Source organism: Liolophura sinensis, chromosome 12, assembly GCF_032854445.1.
Source record: "Liolophura sinensis isolate JHLJ2023 chromosome 12, CUHK_Ljap_v2, whole genome shotgun sequence".
Lineage (NCBI taxonomy): Eukaryota > Metazoa > Mollusca > Polyplacophora > Chitonida > Chitonidae > Liolophura > Liolophura sinensis.
The window spans coordinates 1,770,748-1,798,370 of record NC_088306.1 but is presented as its reverse complement, the minus strand read 5'-3'; the positions used below and the strand labels follow the sequence as shown (position 1 = coordinate 1,798,370).

The following is a 27,623-nucleotide window of genomic DNA, read 5'->3' as shown; positions in this document are numbered from 1 at the left end:
GATTTATTGTTAGCAAAATAAATAGATAGAAGGTAACATATTTGTATGTACATTTGTACAATAAATTACTTTGAGAGTACATGGCAAAATGTATCAACGTATATTTCTTCTGTGTTACAGAAACGTGATATGACCCATTCATTACAGAAAGTAATGGTTCTTTGTAATACTCAGGTTAGACTAATCATGTTACTTACACTTAAAGAGTAATAGATGTAAGTAACAGCTGTTACCCTTTGTAATTACAATTAGTAAATCAGCTCATTCAAAACTGGTCCCTGTACATATATACATGTTCGTGCAAGCCTCCATAAACTTGTTATCTGTAAAGACCTTATGTAAATACAACAAATGGTAACTGATCAATTTTACACACATAAATTTACATTTTACCAGTTGGCCTAATTACCTTGCAAATTGGGCAGTATATACGCTTGTAGAATTATTCAAGGGTTAAACCTCAAGCATGCATGCAGTTATTTAGTCCTGAAAAATTTCGATACTGCATTCTCTGAGTTAACATAGCTGAACATCTCTTACAGTAGACACTTGACAAGTGTCGACCTCTTGATCTCCTGACACACGGGTGTCTTGGAACTACTGACTGGTACTTAGGTGCAAATAAGTCTATTTTTTTTTTTTTTTAGCATTCGTCAATACAAAGTACACAGGCATCATTTATGTACTGTTTCAGTTTATAAAAGAGATAACTTCCCGTAATCACCATTCATAGACTAATGATTCTGACACTGCTTCCTGGATTATCACAACTCTGTTAATCCCTGCTCTGCTAGAGGTAGCAGACGCTGTCAACTGAGCAATGGCTGTGGGCAGTTTGATCCTAGGCAATCCTCACGTTTGAATTTTGTAAGTTTAGTGTTTTCTTAAGACAACATAAGTAAGATAACAGTGGAAAAGTGACAAGAATGAAACATGAATGCTAGGTACCTTTCAACACCAACACAAATACCATCTGCAGGTGGAATGAAGTCTGTGATTTAGATGCCGGGGCAATCACCTGCGGCAATAACACATTGGTAAATGAGCCAGAGAGGTGGTTTTGAAGAGTGGCGATATCCTTGATGATGATTGGTGTTACACTACTCGATGTGTGATCTCATATCTTGTTTAATAAAAGCACTATTAACATTTAAAACAGGAAGGATTTTTTTTTTCATGGTCTTGTATTACATGCTGAAATTCATTTCTTTGATGCTCTCTTCTTCTTCAGGTTTTCTTGCATTTTCTGCAAAAATAAAAAAATCTTACAGTTACAGTAATATACACTACAAATGTGTAAAACTATTGCTGTATACCTCACATCTACATGTACTTGCGGCCATGTTGGATCTCTAACAATTAAAGAACTATATGGTCCAGTGCACAAAGCAAAAGACATGATCCAGGAGGAGAAATGAATACTTTTAAGATAGCCAACATGTTCACAGCCAGCTATACACAGGTACCGTATTTCACGAGGGGTTTGGCACATTTCAGGTGACACATATTGCTTGATTCTGACTTATTCATCCAATTTTATAACAACATTTGAGACCTTTTGTATGAACTTTAAAATAACTTGAATTTACAGCTCAGCTTCACATGTGTGCAGAAATAATTTCTATTTAATACCAATGCTCAGAAAAACGTGTTAACAGTGTGTTGAGGTATATGGGGATTTATCTGAAGAATAAAATTAAAAAAATTTTGTAAAGTTTGATAAATTTCTTATCAAAAACAATGTTGATATCAGAAGTATCATTTTAAGGCCTTTATGTGCTCCTGAAAACAGCAGCTTTATAGTTTTATACGCCAAACTTAAGGTGAAATACGGTAGACCATAATTCTCGGTACAGGGACAACCTAGAACAATGGGATCCAGAGCCACTTGTAGTTGAGGTTTTGGTGCATACCTTGTGATACTGTTTGGCTTTGTCTCTGTTAGCGGCGTACTGTTTTTCTCTCTCTTTTATGAGGTTTCTCTCCTTCACTTCCTCCAGCTGATTGTACAACCTGACCAATGAGAAGGCCTCAAAACTTTCACAGAGAATCAGTAAGTAGTGATCAGCAAACACCACAGTGGTCAGCACACAATGCACATGACATACTGTAGTTCTTCAATCGCTTCACAAGTCCACAACATTTTTATTCAAGCATATTCTGATGGCATTATTTTGTGTTGACTGATAATATTATACTCATTGAGACGCCATGACACTGGCCAATCCAATCAATGTAGTTTTCTCAATGTAGTAACAAGGTTAAGAATTTATGTAAACACATGCATTATTTATCTGATTGTTGTTAAATGCTGTCCTCCGGAATTTTTAACTAACAGCCAGTTTTATGGAAACCAAAGTGCCTGTGATAACTTTCCTAAAATTTGACATGAAAAAGCTGGATACACACGGTTATCTCCCCTTACCTCTTTGTCCTCTCCACTTTCTCTTTCTCCTGTTTTTTACGATCTGGGGTCGTCTTGGTTTTCTGTGTCAGCTGTGATCTGCCAGGAGAAGGCTTTGAGGGAGCTGAAATAATAGGAAGAGAATTGTTTTACAGTATTATTTCTGATTGTATAAACAATCTGTCAGTTCATATCGACCGAAGATCACCGTAATTATACCAGAGAAACCTTAAGGCAAAAAAAAAGAGAAAAGACATTCTGATGAAACGAGTACGTAAATTGTCCTCAAATACAATGAATGACATAGTCTGGGTTGTACTTCACATGTGACATCCAACATGTTAAATGAGAAAGACGGGGGGTTACAAAAAAGGTCATTTTTGATGCTATCGGATGCAAGCGAAATTCTGTTAGTTCAGCATAAAACACTTATCAGAGGGAAAAAAACACATGAAGACAAAAACAGCAGACACAGAAGCAATATTAAATCTTGTACCTCTAATGCCTCTAGATTTTTTCCATGATGCGAGCATTTTGGTCAGACCAGATTGAGCTGGTTCCACATGAGGTTTTTCTTTGGCACTGAGCCCAAGCGCTTTCTCTTTCGCTTCCAGAACCCTCTTCTCTGACGCGGTCGCAAAGCCCTTCTTCTTGGCCAGGAATGCATCTTGTAATGTCATGCCTCGTTTTTCTGAGCTCATCTTGTCTCCTGCCAAACAACATTGAGAGCAGTGTATCACAGTGGTGAAACACTCCAAGTTTGACAAGATCATAGCACAGCACAGCATAATGACCCAGGAGTCTCTCACCAATGCGGTCACATTGAGTTCAAGTCCAGCTCATGCTGGCTTTCTCTCCGGCTGTACGTGGGAAGGTCAGCCAACAACCTGTGGATGGTCGTAGGTTTCCCTCGGGCTTTGCCTGGTTTCAACCCACCATAATGCTGGCCGCCGTCTTAGTGAAATATTCTTGAGTATGGCATAAAACATCAATGAAATAAATAAATGACAAAAAAAAAAGTGACATGTACACGGGGGCAATTCACTATGACCTTTGAAAATAGCCACTAAAACAGGGTGCCGCTGGCATTGAATGCAAATGTACAGTGGGTACATTTATGCCAAACACAACAAAATAAAGCAACAAAACAAACAAACGTCCTGGCATAGAACTGTGGCCAAAACAGCGAGCCGGATTTGAACACGTGACCTCACTGGTCAAAGGCAAAGAAAGGCTATGAAGCCACATACAGTCCTTTAGACCAGCAACGGTTCCAGTAGAAGATTTAGGATGTTTGCCATTTCCAGGTTGAACACATGTACACGTATACATGTATGTATATCAGCATGTCTTTGAAAGATTTTCAAATATGGATTATAATATGAATCTTATCACCGGCACTATTTTTTCTCCTAACAACAACAACAACAACACAGAAGTCATCTACTGAGGGCTAACTCACCAGGTTCCAAATACAGCATGATGTCGTCATGACGCTGGTCTGACTTCTGCCGGGGAGTCAGCACTCCGATGTCATCCACACTGGCCTCGTGACGCTCAAATGACACCAAGCTCTCCGATTGGCTGTCGTGCAGTCGGGATGGACTGGTTATTGATGCAGATGACACCAATGTCAATTCAGCCTCCTCCATTATGCCAGGCTCTGAGAGGGAGATCTGCGACTAACAACAACAAAAGCAACATTTATTGACCATTGGAGTTAAAACGTGTTATTAAAATGAAGCTGTGGTTAAATTGGCATGGCAACTTTAAAACCACTTCAGTTGACACAAAAATGCAATATCACTTTTCAAAAAGATTGAACAGTTACAGGTTCGGCATAGTTCGCCTTGTTCTTTAAGAAATGTTTCTTTCCTTGGTTGACGTTTAATTCTGCTTAATGTATTTTCTGCACTGTTCGAAAATCTGAACATTCTGTTGAAATAAAAAAGCTTCAGGAAAAGCTGTTTGGACACCCTTTTTCACATTTTTTGTTAACCCTCTGCTTGAAATGAACTATCTGAAAACAACCTTCATCAAAAATGACACTCATCTCACTGATGTGAAAGATGACACTCATGATAGTTATATTTATACATACTGTATCACCTTAAGTTTAGTTGGTCTTTTCAAGGGAAACATTTTGCTCAATTCTGATTGATTTATCCACCTTACATGTAAATGGCCTCTTAAGAAATTCTTGTGAAGCTGCATTAATTCATCATCAGAAAAACTTTAGCGCTGGCATCAATAATATTGTTTATAATATATTTAAAGCACAATATGTGCAACTTGAAAGTACATTTTTACAAGCCAACCTTTGGGTGAAATACAATAATCCTAACATACATGTACACATTCTATGTGTGCACTGTCACATACCCACATACAATGTGTACACTATCACATAACCACATACAATGTGTACACTATCACATAACCACATACAATGTGTACACTGTCACATAACCACATACGATGTTACACTGTCACATAAACACATACGATGTGTACACTGTCACATAACCACATACAATGTGTACACTGTCACATAACCACATACGATGTTACACTGTCACATAACCACATACAATGTGTACACTATCAAATAACCACATACAATGTGTACACTGTCACATAACCACATACAATGTGTACACTGTCACATAACCACATACAATGTGTACACTGTCACATAACCACATACAATGTGTACACTATCACATAACCACATACGATGTTACACTGTCACATAACCACATACAATGTGTACACTATCACATAACCACATACAATGTGTACACTGTCACATAACCACATACGATGTTACACTGTCACATAACTGCATACGATGTGTACACTGTCACATAACCGCATACAATGTGTACACTGTCACATAACCACATATGATGTGTACACTGTCACATAACCACACACGATGTGTACACTGTCAAACAACCACGTATGACGTGTACACTGTCAGCACAATTTGAACAATGTGAACAATGCTGTACAAACACATCGCACTTATGCAAACACATGTAACCAGTTTCATCAAGACCATACCTGTATTTCAATCTGTCAGGGAATTTCCAGTTGACCGACATATCAGAAAATTGGATTCTTTTCTTTCATTCTCACCTTATCAGGGCTACCCAGCTGCAAATACTCCTTCCACTTGTGAAGGTCCAGGGCCAGGGAGTCCTCGTGATGTGAGGTCATACCCGGCGTTTTCCAGGAATCTTCAGAAAGAGGCTGGTACCCGGAGCTACCAAAAGTTTCGAAAGAGTCTGTCTTGGAGTGGAAGTCTCCATTAACATGGCTGCTGAAGGCAGAAAAGTCTGTCATGGCCAGGGGATTTGCTCTGCTCATGGCAGGCAGAGTCATGTAACTACTGCTCTCTGAAGGGCCTGATTGCACGTCTATGCCAACGCCCTGTGATACTGACGATCCCTGCGTGCGATCCCTTCCCGACCGCTCCGTTCCTTGAGGAGACGACTGGCTGTTTGGGGGTTCTATGAAAACTTTGACGGCTCGGAAAATATCTCTCTGGTTTTCCTTGGATTTCTGTGACAAATCCAGGAAAGGGAGTGATTCTTTTTGTGATTCTGAGTTAGACATTTGTTTCACATCTCTCCCTAGTTCTGATTGAGCAGGTGTGCTGTGATCAGCAGGACTTGAACTGTAGGAAGTCATGTCTCCTATGTCTGACACTTCCCTCAGAGATGAGTTTTTCTGCGGATAGGTTTTGTTGTTTCTCTGACAACTTTCTCCAACTGAAGTGGCCGAACACTCAGTAAGATCAGATGACCAGACATTCTCGCTTGATGTCACTGCACGTCTTTCAGTCAAAGACTTGGCAGAGTGCAAACTCTGCTTGTTGAGAACATTTTTTGTCAATTCCATCTGTGACGAGGCGTTTTCCAGGATTTGGGACTCGGTTGTGACTGGAATGTTTGTGCCTTCCTCAATACCAGGCATGCTAGGTGATGTTGCATGTGTCAACTCTTTTGTCTCAGTCGATTTTCCGCCTTTAACTTCAAGTTCTGTATTTAATTCTAATATTGGGGAGCACGAATATTGCGTTATTTCTGTGGCAGACACACTGGTTGAAGATTTCGGACGCAACTCTGCAATTTCTGTGTGGCTTGTCAACGGATCGTTGCCGTGGTAACCAGGAATGGTTTCTTCATCAACCTGAGACTTGCTCGTTATAAACAGAGTGGAAGACTTATCCTGACTGGACGTTTTTTCTGAATTGTGAGAAAACTGGGTCAGCTCTAGTTCTGAAGGTGAGTTGAAGGTCGCGACCTTGTCCACAATTCTACCCTTCATCTCTGCTGATCCCATCTCCCTGACTTTTCCTGAATCTCCCAAAACTTCCGAGGAGTGCAATCTTTTCCCAGTGGAGTCCTGGGATACCCCCGACGCCCCAGAGTACTGAGTTACCTCTGATACCCCTGAGGGAGAGAGCTGCCGATCCTTGGTCATCCACATGGTGCCATTACCCCATTTCTCACCATTGCTGTAGGCCATGTACTGAGTGAGACTTTCCGTTGACTTGATTGCCTCAGAGCCGTTTGACCGAGCAGACTCAGAAGGAGCAGAATACTGGGTTACCTCTGAGCTATGCGGGGAAGACCCCTCATATATATCAGGCGATCTCCACACAGAGCTGTTGTTTGAGCTCTCCTTCTGGTCACGTTTGGAAAACAGCAACTCTGCGCCGCAAAACTCGGCAGATGCGTGGCTCTGTGATCCTGAAATCGCACTGACTAAATCGCTTCCAGACGACTGGTTGTCGTAGAGATGTGCGTCTGTATCGGAACCTGTGAGCAGAGGGATTGCCGTTTGGGCTAAGAGTTGGTGGGCTCTAGCCACTGCCGCTGAGGCTTCGCTGACTGTTTTCAGCGTGATGTCATCAGACTTTCTCAACACCAGTCCAGTAGCAAATGGCTCGTAACCTTCTTCAAAATCTACAAAGACAATAAATGAGATGATCAGTTGTTCAGGTTTAAATGTAATGAATTAATACTAGATTCTAGGAATATCACTGACCCTTAAAATGACATTCTCCTAGTGTATTTTTATTCACCTTTGGAAATGGATCTTGATTTGCACCCATCTGTCTGTGTGTGTGTTCCTTGTCATGCTTGTGGATATGATTTCTACAAAAACTATTTGATTTATGAATTTCTTTGACTGGTATTTTACACTGTACTCAAGAATATTTCACTTATACATATATGACCCTGGCCATCATTATATTGGGAGGAAATCGAGCCCAGCGTAAACACACGACAATCCGCAGGTTGCTGGAAGACTTCGCCGTGCATGTCCAGTGAGGAAGCCAGCATGAGCTGGACATAAACTCACAACGACCATATTTGTAAGAGGCTCCTCAGCCATTGTGCTGTGCTGTGCTTGCATGGAGGCCCACAGAACCATTTGACATACAGCTTCTAAATTTGCTGAATGAGAACAAAGCCTGATTAAACTTTAGATGTGATCACTTTTTCAATTTTCAGCCTCAAAGAAAATGTGTTATTTTGTTGACATGATTTCTCCAAAAAAATGTTTGTTTTATTACCTTGATTTGAATTTTGCGCTGTAATATTTCACTTACATGACAGCAGCTCTCAAAAACTAAGATATGTTTTAACATGCTCATGCATAACAAGGGTGCATATTGTTCTATAAACTCTCAGAACAACCAATACATGTTTACAGTGTGTGTAGTTTTGTATTTTGTATCTTCTCTTGTAACTCAGGAAAAAAACCCAACAAACGGTACAAACCATCCTCATCCAAACCATCTCTTATTCTGGTTACATCTTCATAACCGGGTGGTGGCAGCATTGAAATCCTCTGCAAACACACACAATAACTTCTTTTATAAATTAATACATATCCTAAAACTACATTCATTTGTTTGCTTTGGATTAAACGTTACATTTAATGTTATGTAGGGGAGGCTAATCTTGCAACACATAAAACAACTGTGGCCTCTATGTACATGCATATGATTAACTATATTAGAGGGCATTGATGTAAGCTGACATTGTTATTCGAGCAGGTAGAGGGCACTGATGTAAGCTGACATTGTTATTCGAGCAGGTAGAGGGCACTGATGTAAGCTGACATTGTTATTCGAGCAGGTAGAGGGCACTGATGTAAGCTGACATTGTTATTCAAGCAGATAGAGGGCACTGATGTAAGCTGACATTGTTATTCGAGCAGGTAGAGGGCACTGATGTAAGCTGACATTGTTATTCGAGCAGGTAGAGGGCACTGATGTAAGCTGACATTGTTATTCAAGCAGATAGAGGGCACTGATGTAAGCTGACAATGTTATTCAAGCAGGTAGAGGGCACTGATGTAAGCTGACATTGTTATTCAAGCAGGTAGAGGGCACTGATGTAAGCTGACATTGTTATTCGAGCAGGTAGAGGGCACAGATGTAAGCTGACAACGTTATTCGAGCAGGTAGAGGGCACAGATGTAAGCTGACATTGTTATTCGAGCAGGTAGAGGGCACAGATGTAAGCTGACAATGTTATTCAAGCAGGTAGAGGGCACTGATGTAAGCTGACATTGTTATTCGAGCAGGTAGAGGGCACAGATGTAAGCTGACATTGTTATTCGAGCAGGTAGGGGGCACAGATGTAAGCTGACAATGTTATTCAAGCAGGTAGAGGGCACAGATGTAAGCTGACAATGTTATTCGAGCAGGTAGAGGGCACAGATGTAAGCTGACAACGTTATTCGAGCAGGTAGAGGGCACAGATGTAAGCTGACATTGTTATTCGAGCAGGTAGAGGGCACAGATGTAAGCTGACAATGTTATTCAAGCAGGTAGAGGGCACTGATGTAAGCTGACATTGTTATTCGAGCAGGTAGAGGGCACAGATGTAAGCTGACATTGTTATTCGAGCAGGTAGGGGGCACAGATGTAAGCTGACAATGTTATTCAAGCAGGTAGAGGGCACTGATGTAAGCTGACATTATTATTCAAGCAGGTAAAGGGCACTGCTGAGTAATAGTATTTGTTCCCTATGTACAGGGCTGGACAACTCCACTCAGTCAGAGCGTATAAGCACTGGTTCAAAAATAAATCACAGTCTAAACATGTAGATTGGAAATGCCATGTTAAAACATCATAAATACATGTGGGACTAAGGAGAAAATGGCTCACCTGAGATGAAAATCTGTCATCTGTTATTTCAGCACCGGAGATGCTGTTGCCATGGGAAGGTGGTCCAATGACAAGACCATCAGCGTCATCCTGTCCCTCACTTCTTCTCCGGCTTGTCGACAGACTCTTGCTCTGTGGGGGCGTGTCCACCTCCAGAATAGTGCTCAGCTCGTGTGGTTGATGGGAGTCGGGCGCAGATGCCTGGCTGCCATTCAGAAGTGACACTGGATCTATTGATGCTGAGTCAGCACTTTCTGTTGCGTCGTGAAGAAGGTCTGCCCAGGTTTTGCGACCAACCGAACTCAATGATTTAAAAGAAACATTCTGCAAAGAATCTGGATGCCTGGTTCCAGTTTCTGGCTTGGCCACAGAATTTGATGATCTCAGAACCTCTAAGGGCTGTTCACGAGTTATAGCATCGTCCAAGGTTTCAGAAGGAAAGCCTTGAATGAGTTCTCGCAGAACACGTTGGCGGTGTTCTTGCAGTCTCCTTTGACTGTCTTCATGCTGGCTCAGGTATGCAGCCTTTTGGTTCTGAATCTCTTCAAGTTGCTGCGTCAGTTGCCTCTGTCGTTTTTCAAAATAAAGTTTCCGTTCCTTGGCTGCTTCTGTGAGAGCCAGGATAGGATCAATTCCTGAATGGTCCAAAGACTGGTCTTCTGTTGGAGAAATGTTTGCTGGAGAGACTTGGATTTTCTTCCTCACTCTTGACTGACCGAGCGGAACTGCTGTAGCAAAATCACTGACTGCAGCGTTTGGTGGTAGCTCGTTTTTCTCCGAATGGACAACTCGATTCATGTCTCTTCTCCCTGTCAAAGGGCTTTTGGGTTTCTGTTTCTCTGGGCTAGTTTTAGGTGTCTCTGAATCAAAAAGAAGTTGCTTACGAACATTGTCCATTTTGGGTTGTTCCACTTTGGAAGCAAGGGCCCCTTTATCTGATAAACCATTAGTCTGAAGAATTGTTGAACTAGTGGTTGGCATGGCAACAACACCAGATGGCAATGCAGGAGGAAAAATGGTTGCTGAGACACCATTAGACTGTTGAAGAGAAAATGTATTTGGTTGTTCTTTGGGGTTTGGATTTATGTTGTGGATGGCTGAAACAGGCTGAGCCAGAGAGGGTTCTGCAGTCACGAGTGGGTCTTGTGACGGGAGTACCGATGACGTTGGAGGAAAAGGTCTTGGTGCATTAAGGAGACTTAATGAGCCTGAAGTTGGCAGAGGTTCCATCTGCGGAATGTTAAGCTGAGGATAACGCTGACGAAGCTCAATGCGCCGTCGCTCAATATCAGACCTCGTCTCAGCCAACATCTTCCAGCTCTTGTGTCGCTCCAGCAAACGCTGCTGGTATTCCCTGATTCGACGCACATGGTCTGATTCAGTGTTACCCGCCAACACCTCGGACAAGACATTCAGGTCCAAACCAGCAGGCTCTCCTCGCAATTGCTCGCTATCTTGTTGGTCTGCTGTTTTAATTCCAGTCTGTCCTCTGACTATTGCCAAACTTTCTGGATAAACATCATCGTCTAAAGTTTTCTGACCCTCTTGTGTGGATTCCGCTCCGGGTGGAAGGGCACTAGTAGCAAATATCACTTGATCAGCATTATCAATATCCTTGAGATTTCTTGCTACATACAAATGTTGATCTTGTAGCTGGTTGTCAAGGTTACCTAGCACATTTTTAGACCTCGTGACGACAGACTCTTCCATCTGCTGCTTGTGCTGCTGTTGTTGTTGCTGTACAGCATACTGTCTCAGTTTTTCTTCCAAAGCGGCTTTCTTCTCTCTGTAAAGAAAAACCAGGATACAATCAAAACTGTTTAACTGATTATGAGCCCTCACACCAAGCTGGGGCATTCAGGATGAGTCAAAAGAGATTTAAATACAATACTCCAGTTACATTTTCAGGTGATAAATACTTTTCTTAAGACATTTCTGAAAACAATAACCCTTCTGAAGCTTCAAATCTTCATCTCATGGCATGTGAATGAATGGAGAGCTCTTTTATCAGGAAGTTCAAGGGAACCTGCAGTGGTGTGCCATGTGTGGCCTGAAAACATACATGCATATATATTTTTTTTCTATAATCAGTTTCACCTTTCACTAGAACAGTGCAAATATTTTTTCTATTATCAGTTTCACCTTTCACTAGAACAGTGTAAATATCTTCTACACTGTAAATACGACAAACAACCTAAACTTTTGCCCAACAAAGTGATTTTTTTTAGAGGCCATTAAATGTCATAAAAGATTACATTTGTTGGTGAAACTCATCTTTTTCCATTAGGATATCACCTTACCTTTCAAACAAGCCTCAAAACACATTTCTAAGATTACAGGAACTCAGAATCAGGCTGCACCTCGGTGACGGGTGAAATTTTAGGTCCTGTACCGTGTCAGTTCCACCCAAACCATGGCTTGAGTGGGATCTGACACGTTAGTACTTACTGTATTTGCTGTAGCTCCCTTCTGGCTTCCTCCACACAACGTTCATGAGAGTCCTGCTGACAAGATGGCAACATGATCAACAAACCACCAAAAATCACCTTCCAAAATACATAAAATTATTAGACGAACACTCCAAACTGTATTCAACACATACCTTTCCCTGTGTTATTAATTTTAACTTAATTTAAATTTAAATGAATATTAAGGATTTAATGCCTTCATAGGCTGAATTTTAGTAAAGACAAGCTTTGTAAAGCACATTTATTTATTTGTTTTTACGCCGTACACTGAATACAATGGCAGCCAGTTTTATGGTGACAGGAAACCGAGCAGAGCCTGGGGGAAATCCATGACCTGTAAACCACAATGATGACTTTGAAATCCTCTGAGGTTCTATTGAATTATTTACCTACCTGACTGCATTGGTGTTTAACACCGATGCGTACGTAAAAATAACCAGGAAGTGCAAACCATGAAGACTGGCAAATCAGTGCTTCACAAATACAGAATTTCCAATGAACAGTCTAGCAGCACTAAATGAAGCAACATGTAAACTGACCTCTGCAACCCCAGCAGGCACCTTTCCAACAGGCTCCCTATCGCTTGTCACATGTTGACTTGGTTGGTCCTTGACAGGGGGAGACAACTTTTGATGACGACCTTGCTCTCTTCCCAATGGAAAAGCCTTTTCTGATGGCATGTCAGTTAACGCATGGGGAGGAGACGCCAAAGTATCTGGGACGTGGTTGTCTGTACAAACACCAACATGTTAATTAAACTTCAAATACAAGTGCATGTAGAGCTAATTTAAATTTACAAAGAAATGTTTACGGCATGGTAGGGCTACTTGTCTATCTTTTAACATGATAGTATTTTATGATCAGACATCATTGGGCTACTTGCCTAACTATTAACTTTATAGTGTTAGAGATCAGACATTGTATGGCTACTTGCCTATTAACATTATAGTGTTAGAGATCAGACATTGTAGGGCTACTTTCCTAACTATTAACATTATAGTGTTAGAGATCATACATTGTAGGGCTACTTGCCTAACTATTAACATTATAGTGTTAGAGATCAGACATTGTAGGGCTACTTACCTAACTATTAACATTATAGTGTTAGAGATCAGACATTGTAGGGCTACTTGCCTAACTATTAACATTATAGTGTTACAGATCAGACATTGTATGGCTACTTGCCTAACTATTAACATTATAGTGTTAGAGATCAGACATTGTAGGGCTACTTGCCTATTAACATTACAGTGTTAGAGATCAGACATTGTAGGGCCACTTGCCTATTAACATTACAGTGTTAGAGATCAGACATTGTAGGGCTACTTGCCTATTAACATTACAGTGTTAGAGATCAGACACTGTAGGGCTATTTGCCTAACTATTAACATTATAGTGTTAGAGATCAGACATTGTAGGACTACTTACCTAACTATTAACATTACAGTGTTAGAGATCAGGCATTGTATGGCTACTTGCCTATTAACATTATAGTGTTAGAGATCAGACATTGTAGGGCTACTTGCCTAACTATTAACATTACAGTGTTAGAGATCAGACATTGTAGGGCTACTTGCCTACCTATTAACATTACGGTGTTAGAAATCAGACATTGTAGGGCTATTTGCCTAACTATTAACATCACAGTGTTAGAGATCAGACATTGTAGGGCTACTTGCCTAACTATTAACATTATGGTGTTAGAAATCAGACATTGTAGGGCTATTTGCCTATTAACATTACAGTGTTAGAGATCAGACATTGTAGGGCTACTTGCCTAATTATTAACATTACAGTGTTAGAGATCAGACATTGTAGGGCTACTTGCCTAACTATTAACATTACAGAGTTAGAGATCAGACATTGTTGGGCTACTTGCCTAACTATTGACATTACAGTGTTAGAGATCAGACACTGTAGGGCTACTTGCCTAACTATTAACATTATAGTGTTAGAGATCAGACGTTGTAGGGCTACTTGCCTAACTATTAACATTACAGTGTTAGAGATCAGACATTGTAGGGCTACTTGCCTAACTATTGACATTACAGTGTTAGAGATCAGACATTGTAGGACTACTTGCCTAACTATTAACATTACAGTGTTAGAGATCAGACATTGTAGGGCTACTTGCCTAACTATTGACATTACAGTGTTAGAGATCAGACATTGTAGGGCTACTTGCCTAACTATTGACATTACAGTGTTAGAGATCAGACATTGTAGGGCTACTTGCCTAACTATTAACATTACAGTGTTAGAGATCAGACATTGTAGGGCTACTTGCCTAACTATTGACATTACAGTGTTAGAGATCAGAGCATCAACAACAACACACAAAACTGACAACAAAAGAATGGCACTTGACAAATACCACCAGTAAGAGGTTGAGAAAACACTCATTTATCTTACCTTGATTTGTCTTAGGTAGGGTAGCTACTGGACACTCCTTCTCTCTTTGGTACTTCTTGAACAATTGAGGTGACATGGACAGGACGTCTTCAGGTTCCGGGGCCTCCTGACTGGACCTGGTTATCCAATCATCTCGCTGGTTCTTGATTTGATTCAGAAGTTTCTTCAGGACTGTCTCTGATAACAAAAATGAAAATTGTAAGAGCAACATACTGGTGCAATAAGAGAAAGTTTATGAAAATTAAATTCTATGTTTAACTGAAATGTACCGTTGTTACCTATATTAGTTTTATTATTGGGGGCCTAACTGGCCTGGTGGTCAGCATGCTAGCTCAGCAAAATGACCCAGGAGCTTCTAACCAACGCCAGTTTTGTGAGTTCATGTCCAGCGCATGCGTCCTTCCTCAAGAAGAAGGTCTGCTAGCAAAACATGTAGATCGCCGTGGGTTTCCCCCCGGGCTTTGCCCAGTTTCCTCTCATTCTAATGCTGATTGCAGTCGTGTAAGTGAAATATCTTTGAGTATGGCACAAAACTCCAATGAAATCAAAAAAATAAATTAACAAACACATCTTCTCAAATTAAAGATTAAGTATGACATTAAACCCCAATCACTCACTCACTCACTCACTCAAATTACAGATGGAAGAATATAATTTGAAGGTCCAAGAGCATGAGTATCAGCTTTCTACTTTGCTTATCATTCATTTGGCATCACAAAAGAGGCAATCGTATCATTTCTGTCCCTAAAATTTGCTAAAAACATTGTGTTGTTTAGTGTTTAAACCTCATAAAACAGCCTTCTTTTATTCTGAAAATAATAAGTGAGGGAATAAATTAATGCCTTCGAAATGTGAAAATATTACGCTCAAAGCTGTGATGGCTGGTTTTTCGACACCTTTGCATTTGCTCTAAAAATTGGCCTCCAAAAAGTGCATTTTTAGAAGTAAATAAGGTCACAAAATATCTTAGTGCTGAAACTTAATTTTTTCAATAGAATATCATCCTACCTTCTAAACGTCACAATTTTAGATCAAATACAGTAATTCTAACCTGATTTCTTAGGGCTCTGTCCACTGGAATCTTTAGCAACATTGGTGACATCTTTGAGGGTCTCTGAGCGAGGGGGTGGTGGGAGGGGCTGAGGCCTGTCTGTCTGGGTGGTTGACAGATCATGGGCTTGGTCAGCATCTGATGTGGCTGACACCTCTGAGGCTTCTGTGGCAGATGGCGTGTCCATCTGAGGGTAAGGGTCCAGGGCCAGGCTCAAATCACCTGTGTAATCTGTAAAACACACACAATGGAGATATGCTAGGAACATGTACATGCAACCACATAAACCTGTGTCAGGAACATGTACATACAACCACATGAAGTTGCATCAGAAACATGTATATGCATCATCATGAAGTCGTGTCAGGAACATGTATATGTATCCACATGCAGTTGTTTCAGGAACATGTATATACAACCACATGAAGTTGCATCAGAAACATGTATATGCATCGTCATGAAGTCGTGTCAGGAACATGTATATGTATCCACATGCAGTTGTTTCAGGAACATGTACATACAACCACATGAAGTTGCATCAGAAACATGTATATGCATCATCATGAAGTCGTGTCAGGAACATGTATATGTATCCATATGCAGTTGTTTCAGGAACATGTACATACAACCACATGAAGTTGCGTCTGGAATATGTAAATGCAACCACATGAAGTCGTATCAGGAACATGTATATGCATCCACATGCAGTTGTGTCAGGAACATGTATATGTAACCACATAAAGTTGTGTCATCCAACCTATCTGTACATAAAGCAGCAAACTATGTTCAGCATAATTAAGCTGAGATTCCATATACGCGGTATGCGGTTTGCGGTATACGGCACGCGGTACGCGGATACGTCATGCGGTGTGCGCTTTCTCTGATTCCATTTATGCGGTAACCTATGCGTTTTCTTTCATTCATGGTGCGTTTTTATCAGAGCAAACATGTCGCATTCCTCCATTTCACGACGTGTGGCTTTAGAGCAAGATTCAGACCTTGCCATAATAGCAATGTCATATAAGTTGTTGCAACTAAAGAAGCGTAAAAAGAGAAAACACCGATGGTGGGTCCACAGTATTTTGCGGCAAAGAGCTCAGCAGGGAGCTTTCCGAAAACTTGGTCTTGGAATTGCAGCTGGATGGAGAAAAATTCCAACAGTACTTTCGTCTAACCAGAGAACAATTCAAACAAGTTCCGACCACGTGTCGGGGAAACACCCCACCAGTGACGTCATTTCTTGGGATACCCTGTCCGGTTTTGAAAACGCATACCGCACCGATCGCTAATTGGTGCGATTGATTTTGCCGTATACGTTTCCGCATTAAAAAACGGATCCGCGACCATACCTATGGAATCATTGCAACTTATTTTAACTATTTCGATTTTTTGCCGCGTACCGCATACCGCGTACCGTATACCGCTACCGCATGTAAGGAATCTCAGCTTTAATCTTAATTTTGGACAAGAAACAATATAGCAGTTGAAATGATCAATTTACAAGCTCTTCATAAAATCTAAAATTGTTACCATACACGACATGCCAGAGAGGGTATAAAATAATACAGCTTTGTGTAAGTGTAAGGCTTGCTGTGGTATTTGAATAACATCAATCATCAGTAATTCTGCCCTGCTGTTATTTGTGGGCCGTGTACAAATACACAATGAATAGAGATGACCTTTCAAACATCCAGCAAAACACTGGCCGGTGTGTTTACCTCCCAGAATAATATCAGTTCATGCTGTTTATTTCTACAAATAAAAGAATTTGGATTTATTTACTTGTTAGATTTGTTTTTATGATAAGAAATAATAATATATATAAAGGCGAACTATAGGAATTTAATTCAGTGATCAAAGTGTTACTTAGCACAGTTTACAGATCTATCGCTCACTTTGTTTTAACATTTTTGATATTTCACACCCAAATGTACAGCAAAGTTTTAGTCACCACAATAAGGCACGTGATACAAACACAGCTCTGTAGTATCTAGGTTAATTGCAATGTCCTAAGCTTAGTGTTGATTGGTCTAAAATGCATGACCTCTGTGGAAAAAGTGAAAGAGAACCACAGAAAGAGATGCCTGAAATATGCCATTTTCTTCATTTTTGGAGGCAGAATTTACCTTAGGACCTTCGTCTTTTTGTTTGTTGTGTACCATAGAGTTTCGTACTGAGTCAAACCCCGAGAATGTTAAATACTTAAGCAACCACAAGCAAACCACAAATCGATCTTTCAGTACAGCACAGTGACCTTATGGAGTTAACTCCCTAGCTCACCTGTAGCCTTCATGTACATATCCTCAAATGCCTGCTCCATGGTGCGCTGTCTGTCCCGGCGGTGCTCCAGGCGGCGGTGAGGGGGCTCAAACACCTGCTTCTGTTAGCAGGTGGTGGGAGGGAAAAGGGAACATAAACAGAATTAGACAAAACTGTACCAATGCTTTAACGGGGGCATGCATGTAGACTTTATAACAACTGGCTGTCACAAATGACTGGAGATAAGATTTGTAAATTTCTAACATTTTTTACATCAAATGAAAACTCAGTATACTGTGTGAGAATCACTCTCATGACTGAGTTAAGGTGTGCGACAGACAACATTCTAAGAAATAAGGTGTTTAGTGACACTGCAGGCAAGAGAGGAGGACCAATGGCAACCTTTATACAACCTGTTTGACGTGCTTGAGTAATTTCAGCCACGTTACAACTGGGATAATTAAACACTTTTAAGATTTTTTTTTCAGTATTCCCTTGATTAAATACATGAAAATTAATTCACGCGAACATGTTTTAGGAGTAAATCAGCAAAGATAAATTCCAGTGAATTATAAGTACAGTATTTACAGTATTTCCATTTAACTTCAGTATTATAAATCATACCTACCCTGATCTCAAGAGATCTTATAAAAACCCATTCTTTTTAAATACGATAAACTGAAAACTTGGAAAATGTGAACACATGGTTATTGTATTTGCCCTAAAGATGTTCCCCCAAAAAGATACACATTTAGAGGCAAACATGACATATTACCTCCAAACAAACCTCAACACACCTTTCCACGATTAATGGGACACCATGGGCAAAATAGGTCACTTATTACAGATATTGGTCAAGTAGTAAAACCTCTTTGATAGAGTGTGATACTTACCGGGATATTTGCCACAACTTTCTGTCGTCTGTACATGTCTGCCCTCTGGAGGTCACTGAGGTCATGGAGCATGTGCTCATAGTCCTACAACAACAACACAATGTACAGATGTACATATATATACATGCATTGGCTTATCTGCTTTCCTCATCACTCGTTTACCTGTTTTTCCCTGATTGGTTTACCTGTTTGCTCCCTCACGAGGTTACCTGTTTTCTCCCTGACTGGTTTACCTGTTTTCCCTTGACTTGTTTACCTGTATGCTACCTCATGGGATTACCTGCTTTCCCCTGACTGGTTTACCTGTTTGCTCCCTCACGGGGTTACCTGTTTTCTCCCTGACTGGGTTATCTGTTTTCTTCCTCACGGGGTTACCTGTTTTCTCCCTCACAGGGTTACCTGTTTTCTCCCTCACAGGGTTATCTGTTTTCTTCCTCAAAGGGTTACCTGTTTTCTCCCTCACAGGGTTACCTGCTTTCTCCCTCACGGGGTTACCTGTTTTCTCCCTGACTGGGTTATCTGTTTTCTTCCTGACGTGGTTACCTGTTTGCTCCCTCACGGGGTTATCTGTTTTCTTCTTCAAGGGGTTACCTGTTTGCTCCCTCCTGGGGTTACCTGTTTTCTCCCTTAAAGGGTTACCTGTTTTCTCCCTGACTGGGTTATCTGTTTTCTCCCTCACGGGGTTATCGGTTTTCTTCCTCACTGGGTTATGTTTTCTCCCTCACAGGGTTACCTGTTTTCTCCCTGAATGGGTTATCTGTTTTCTTCCTCACAAGGTTACCTGTTTTCTTCCTCATGGGGTTACCTGTTTTCTTCCTTACGGGGTTACCTGTTTTCTCCCTCAAAGGGTTACCTGTTTTCTTCCTCACGGGGTTACCTGTTTTCTCCCTCACAGGGTTACCTTTTTTCCACTCAATGGTTTACCTGTTTGAGTAGTTCCTTCTCCCGTGCCAGGTTGTGTCGCACTCGTGCTCTCTCTCGCCTCTCCTGCTCCCCTTGCTCAATCTTCCGCTGTTCTTCTTTGATTCTCTCCTCTTCATCGACAGCCAATACTCTGGCATCAGCCTGCGTGGTTGAGAGAAAAAATTTGTTATTGTTCTAATCACAAAAGTTACCCAACTTCCTTTAAATATGTACTTGCATTTATCAGCATCATACAGGTAAGTACCACCAGGTAGATAAAAAAAAAAAAATTCAAAATATCGAATGCAGATTTGTCATACATCTTTTGCTAACCTTTACGCCAACATTATACGCATGCTATGAACCAGACTTAATCACATACTGGACAGATGTCCCACCAACTCTTATTGTAACAACTTCTCATTTCATTCCAATACATTAAAGAAATGGGAACCCAGCAAATGGCCTGGAGCAGAATTCACTGCTCACCATATTACATACATCATGACAGCAGAAACTGATACGTTGTTGCAATCAGTTTTTTATGTAACAATGTCTCTTCTCACCCCTCTTCATACTGGCACTGCTACACAGGATTGAAAATGTGCTGCTTCCCCACCCTGACACTACCGTGTCACAGAAACGCTGAATATTTGGCTATGACTTGTTAAATGCATTTATGATAGTATTTGACTGAGAGTTCAGAAAGGTTTATGGATTCCTTCAGCTCTGGAGTTTCTAATGTCCATGTACCCTACTGAAGAAGACTGAAATTATAGGGGCAAATGTTTGCAAAATATGCTCTAACAATGCTTCTATTTACTAATATATTTCAGTAAAAAAAGATTAAAGAAAAAACAAAACAAGGGAGCTAACTCTACCTGTAATTCTGGGTTTTCCTTCTCCACAGCAATATCTTGAGCCATATGAAAATGTGTCAGAGAGAAAGCTGTTGCATCTGTCATCTTCACAGGTTTATCTAAAAACAATGACTGACAATTATTCGAGTTCTGTTACATTTTTTTTTTTTCGAAACATTTCAAGCATAAGACAGACGCCAAGGCAAGTTCAGCATGGCAAAAATTGCAATTTGCAGACTTACAAGTACATGATCATCTGGATTTGAACCCAAGACCTTACTGGTGGTGGAATTATCCAATTACTGAACTACAGCTTTAGGAGAACTAAACTGCAATACTCATACATGGATTACCTGACGAAAGGCATAGATTAATGTCATATAGTGAAGCTCAATTATTACACCAGGTAAACTATTTTTCCATAAAATGTAGCTTTTACACCCAAATATCATATGTATTTATGGTCAGAATGTATGCACACAGTAGTACCAATATCAGATCAGTGAAGCAAATTTACCAAACATTTTATGGCAATGATTAAAGTAAAATAAATGTCAAACAGAGATGGTAAATTTTAATATGAAGCATACATGCAAAACATTTTGATAATTATGCGTATCCTTACGTTTAGCTTTGCCGATGTCTAATGTCGGGTCGGGTGGAGGAGGAGGAAGAGATGCAATCTGATTGGCTCTGATTCTTTCCATTTCCAAAGCTGCTTTTCTGAAAATCACAAAATGTTACTAACTTCATTGACTATCATTTTAAACACAGTTAAAGTACACAGCTGTACTAAAACTGTTCACAAATATAGTCAGACAAAACTTAAGGTAGCTTTCATTCAGCACTGATATATTTATTTATTTATTTATCTGATTGGGGTGTAGAAGCACAACTTGATTTGATGATTTGATTTTGTCTGCTGTTTACTGTTACACTCCAGAAATTTTCCACTTATACCACTTCCATGGGTGCAGCAAACTACAGTGCCACTGACCTTTGGCAATTTAACAAAGAATTTTCCCACCTGTGACGTACATATATGCACAACATGTTAGAGAAAGATGAGTGGTTTTCAACCAATATTAGTCTCTTCAAATGGCCACATGAGCAGACCCTATTTCTTCTAACTTTTGGGACATCTGGTCTGCTCTTTTTTAGCCTATATATACATATGTAATTGTAGCAGGAATAGTTTCTTTTTTCTCACATGGTTAGATCATCATGAACAACATACTCATGTCATAACTTTTCCAAAATGCTGGGAAAGAAATGTACTCTTCTGCTTTCATCACCACTAATACTAATCACCAAAATGAGAAGAATTAAGGTATATACTACTTACTGTCACCAAGGCCCTACAAGCAGTGATAGAGAGTATGTGTACAAATTCCCTGCCCTTAGCTGGGTTTGAACCTGAGATGACATCCTCACTATATGAGAAAGGAGAGTCAGGGCCCACTTTCACAAAAATTAATTTTTGACAACTTGTTTCGTAAATGATGACGTCTTTAACACAAAAAGTTACAAGAAGTATTATATATGAAGTTTTGGAAAAGTTGCCCCTGCCTGAGAGCAATGTATGCTAGCACGAGGCCACAAAGCCTGGTCACTCACCTCGCCAGTATGTGATATTTCTCCTCCATCTGCTGCTGTTCTTGCTCCACATGAAGCGCATCCAGAGCTGTTTTATACCGCAGCTCTGCCTTTCTGGTATTCTCCTCGGCAAGGGCTAGTAACTCTTCAGTTTTGTCCTCCTGCAGATGCAAATGTCTAGTTACAATATTTATTTGTTTATCAGATTAAGTCTTTTGCATGGCACTCGCAAATATTTCACTTCTTATATGACGGTGGCCAACATTGTGGTGAGTGGAAACTGGGCATAGCCTAGGGGAACCAAATGACCATCTGTAGGTTATTAGCTACATGTACGGGGGAACAGTGCAAAGATATCCATCTCAATACTCAGTCTCTGAGTAATGTCATTATTAGTATATTCAGGCACTACTTGAGTGAAGACTTGAGAATATGCCTCTCTGAATTCTGAGACCAACACTCTGATCATTCAGCCGTCTCAGACAAACACAACCGCAGTCATGGCTGTATATAAGAGGGCTGTAAATGTTGCCAAATATCCCTCCTTATGCTACTGGTGACAAACCTTTCCACTCATTACACATAGGGTGACGTGTAATTTGTTCTAGGGTGACAATTTGTTGTGACGTGATACAGCCAAGACAACTGATCACTACAAGCACCTGCTTGAAACACACGTCACAAGCCTCATCCTGATTTCTTGGGCACACAGACATACCTGTTGCTCAGCCTCCTTGTGGGCTATCCCGATGGTCCGCATACTGTTATCATATCTCGCCTCAAGATTCCTCAGTTTTTCTTCCTTCACAGATGCTAAGTTCTTCTGTAATAACAATGTATTCACAATATAGCTTTATCTCTTTTTGTGGTCAGCAATCCTTGCACACATAATGATTTATGGTAATGGAGTACTAGGCTTGGAAATCAAACAAAAAATGAATGAATGAATGCTTGGGGTTTAACGTTGTACTTCATAATTTTTCACGTTATATCACGACGACAAGCCATTAGGGGTGTGTACATATACTGTGTCTCCTTGTGGCACAGTGCTGCCACCACTGAAGTATCATGCTGAAGACACCAGACATAACACCCCACCCAGTCACATTATACTGACACCAGTCCAACCAGTCCTGTTTCCTTGCTCTAACCTCTCACTGCTGAGCATGAAGCGCTTTGAAATTAAGAATGCACGTACTGGTTGCACCAGTGCACCCGAAACCCATGCAGTCACATTATACTGACACCAGTCCAACCAGTCCTATTTCCTTGCTCTAACCTCTCACTGCTGAGCGTGAAGCACTTTGAAATTAAGGATGCACGTACTGGTTGCACCAGTGCACCCAAGACCCTTTCCCAATTCGACCCATTGTCTCAACTTTTTCCCGGCCCTAGAACAAGTATTTAATACCAGATACATGTTTGCCTTTTCTTCCACAGGCACAAATTGCAAGCGAAAACCCCAAGCACACAAATTGCAAGCCTACAGTTCATACAGATTTTGTTCAGCACTGAACACTAGCAACAAGGGGGTACATTACATGCACTCTCAGGATTCCTTCATTGTCATGACTGAAAAATTGTTAAGTACGATGTTAAACCCCAAGCACTCACTCACTCCCTAAGTCACTCACTCACTCACTGAACACTAAGGTACAGACAATGATGCGTGACATCAATGATAACGTACACTAACAATAGGGTACGTCAAACCCACCTTACATTCCCAATATAAGACTGTATTTAATAAAATTAGCAAAGGTATTTTCAGACACACGTGTTTTCAAGGATCTTTAAATTGAAGCTAGCTTCAAATGTACAGTTTCTTTCTTTTTAAGAATATAACTGAAACCACTTCCACCTTGATGCCCATAGTGTTGTTAGAGAGTGGCACAAAGCTCCAGTCTCTCGGTCCATTGAACAATATTATCTTTAGAATCTCACCTCTAGTTTCTTGGCCAGTTTCTGTATTTGCTGCTCTTTCTCCGCTTTCACGGACTGTCGTATGCTGGCTGCATTGCGTTTGGAAAGCTCTCTCACCTGGATACCCATCAAGCATATTTCATAGATTACAGAAAAAACCCCAAACCATATTCATTTTACATGTACTTATCTGTTTGATTTGTGTTTGACATGCATGTATGTGTATCCCATAATTTGGAATATTTCACTTGTATCATGGACATGTTTAATTCCAACAATATTCTACCAGGGAATTTGGATATGGACACATGCACATGTACTGTTATACCTGTGCAGACAAATAAGAAAACCTTTTATATGTGACAACAGGCTGATGAAATACATCAGTCAGAATTTCCATCCACAGCATATATACAGATCTGTGTACCTGATCCTTTCTAAACAGTTCAAGCAAGATTCAAGGTTTTGCACAAACTTATTTGGTTTTGTAAATTCTGAAAAAAAAAAACAAAAAACAAAAAGACCAAAGTCCAAAATCTGTCTTCGGACATCTGAATGGAAATTCACAACCCAAAAGTTTGACCATGACTACATGTCCCGTAAGTTGATCAGTTTCCCTTATTCTCAGAATACTGATTCCTCATCTTAGTGAAGGAGTCTGGAGGCTTGTTTGGAAGGTAACATGACAACCTACTGAAAATTTGTGAGTTTCAGCACCAAGAGTAATATCTAATGACATTTAACTGCCTCTAAACATTTATTTCTTCTGACAAATTTGAAGGCAAATAGAAGAGAACATATATCATAGAGATGTGAGTAATCCGTTTGACCTTTGCCCTCATAAGTACACCTGCCCTCACCTGCAGAAGCCGCAGTTTCCGCCTCTTCTCTGTCTCCTCCTGGAGAATCCTCGCCTCCTCATTAGGGCTAAGGCGATACCCGTTACACCGTATACCTTTGGCATGTTTGGACTTCATCTTCAGAGGCCTCAAATTCCCTTCATACACATAACTTACGTGTGGCTGAAAAACACCAGAAAGACAAACATGTTCAAAAACAAATCTCTCCTGAAAACTGACACGATTTGCTATATGTCTATATCTAAATTCTAGATGTCTATATATATATATATTTAAGTTATGCACAAAGCAACCCGTCAGAAGATAGAGAATTTAAAAATTCATAGCTTTCAGGGAAAACTTGATGGATCATCATTATTTTTCGCAAAATAATTATCAGGCAACTTCTGACTTTGTGCAGAGTCTGCTGAAATGAATGTATTAATGATGTCTATTTATGTGCATGAATATCAGCAATATCACAGCCATATCATGGTCGCAGCATCACAGAACAATGATTGTATTAGTTAATGTATCACATGGAGACAGCAGCATGCACAGAAGCAAGACACTTGCACATACATGTACGTGAAGATAGATTACAGAATCCACAATCTGACAATGGCCCACAGAACTCACCATGTTTAGTTTACACGAGGACTCACACAAAACCACGGTAAACACATCCACACAGATCAAGTTTCATAAGCATATACTCCGAGCCCAGTATTACAGAGAATATACTGCTCTCCTACCATCGCTGAAGCTTCAAATGCATCGTCTTAATGTTACAGTACATTTATCATAACTTGTACATGGATCATGCTGTACTGCGATACTGTTTTCACACTCAGGTAAAACCAACACAATGAAGTCAATCAGAGAACTTGAAATGTGTCTGTGTATAACAAGGCCCACAACCAACACAGTCTGGTTGACCTTTTCACAGCTGTTCTAGGTAAGAATGTAACCAGAATTACGTGTACAGAACTGACTGTAGGGATTAAAGGATTAACCTCTGGATTAATCCCATACCTTGATTAAGGTTCCTAATCACAACCTGCCTCAACACAGGCCAGGTTGAGATGGCATCAGGGAAATGCCAATAAAATGTTGAGAGTGCCAGCAGGTTGCCAGATCTGCACGTATGTACAGTGTTAACATAACGTGACTGTTGTCAAGTCGCAGAAGCAAAACATGACTGGCAAAAGTAGTCTAGCACTAAGGATGACCAGACTCAGGGGTCTTAGCAATGAAGACCAACAAACCTGGTAAAAGTTCAGATGCATTTCAACAATGCAATATTGCAAGGTAAGGAAACACACTTTTATGAGAAAATCTGACTTGAAAAAACTGTGTTCTTTAGAATCTAGAGACTCTCACTGCAAACTGCACAGTAACACTTTAGCTAAGTGCACTGCAGGTGTTCAGATTGAAAATGTTCATTTAAGTCTGAGACTGCTCTGCTGATAGCTTGGGCAAACTTTTTGTTAAGACTAGGAATGCTCCAAACATTCACCTGAACATGGTGAGTGCACCATATAAAAATATGATGCAGATACCTGCCCTTGTCAATCACAGCAGGTTGAGGCCGTTGATACAGCATTTTACACTGATCATTACCAAAGAGAAATGATCACGGAAAGGTGATACACTTCCATTAAATCAATGGACAATAATGAAAGTGACAACAGACTTACATGCATTCTAGTGGAAACTTATTTGACAGGTAATTTTTGTCTATAGCACCTTGAATAACTGCTTTGCCAACCGAAGAAGGTTTTGAAATGGAGCTTGCTCAAATCTGACACACTAGGTGTGGGTTCAAAACTCACATAGAACTCACAGTTGTCACTGATTGAGGGGCCTTAGTTCAAGTATTTATTTATTTATTTGATTGGTGTTTTACGCCGTACTCAAGAATATTTCACTTATACGATAGCGGCCAGCATTATGGTGGGAGGAAACCGGCATGGCCCTGGGGAAACCTACGACCATGCGCACGTTGCTCACGTACTCAGATCAAGTATACTGACTGTTTGTTGAGGAATATTTGGATATGTTATACTCCAATGCTTGTGACAGTCAGAAATGAGCACCCATGTTCCATGGGTACGTGGAGTGGTTGTTCAGGCTGCCACCTCTTCCCAACAAAGGTGCTTGTATCTGGCTGTAGGTTGAGCAGCCATGAATGTGGCATATCCAAACATTTCTCAAGCAACAGCCAGTGCACTCAGACTATGTGACTAGTCGCACAGTATAATGATATTATTAAAGATGGCTTGTGTTCCAGCCAGGTGTTGTAAACACTGGTGTGTCACATATGGGAAAGCTCATAAGTAACTTCCTAAAGGTTGGAAGTTCATAGGCTTCTTGAGTATGGCTTTGAGCATCAATCAAAAAGATTTATAGACCTACATGTAGACCATAAATTAAATAAATAAATAAATCATGTACAAATTTTGCCTATTCGAAGATGTCATAATCCATTTCATTTTCTTCTTTCAGCTTAAGTTAATTTGGATTTGTGGTCCAAATCACATAAACGGCACATGCCCATGCCATCTTTGTCTCACTTGCAGCTGTCATCCTACTGCCTGCCAAATCGAGAAAGAAATAATCCAAAATTTGGAGAGAAAACTGAAAGGATCAAGCCGAAAATTAACACATAGTACTAAATTATATATTTTGTAACAAGAGTTATGTCTTCCCTGATATACTCACCAGCTATGTCTTCATCCTCGTTTATTGTTCTGTGGAAATCAGTCAAATCGTGACAGATAACCAAAAACTTTACGTGGTCATGCCGCTAAATCCCTG

General features: G+C 40.3%; 1 protein-coding gene across 1 annotated transcript; it reads right to left on the bottom strand.

The window, feature by feature from the left end:
* On the bottom strand, positions 1 to 27,623 carry LOC135479190 (uncharacterized). The gene is made up of 22 exons (XM_064758971.1): positions 27,528 to 27,623; positions 24,825 to 24,986; positions 23,986 to 24,081; positions 22,760 to 22,864; positions 22,063 to 22,202; positions 21,071 to 21,168; positions 20,467 to 20,564; positions 19,607 to 19,747; positions 18,683 to 18,766; positions 17,811 to 17,910; positions 15,531 to 15,761; positions 14,480 to 14,656; positions 12,607 to 12,797; positions 12,048 to 12,100; positions 9,600 to 11,385; positions 8,203 to 8,272; positions 5,546 to 7,380; positions 3,867 to 4,086; positions 2,901 to 3,113; positions 2,426 to 2,528; positions 1,914 to 2,013; positions 1 to 1,246 (listed from the first exon to the last, which is right to left on the bottom strand). Exons 2-22 carry the CDS (start codon positions 24,939 to 24,941, stop codon positions 1,202 to 1,204), a joined length of 6,003 nt encoding a protein of 2,000 aa, XP_064615041.1. The 5' UTR covers positions 24,942 to 24,986; positions 27,528 to 27,623; the 3' UTR covers positions 1 to 1,201.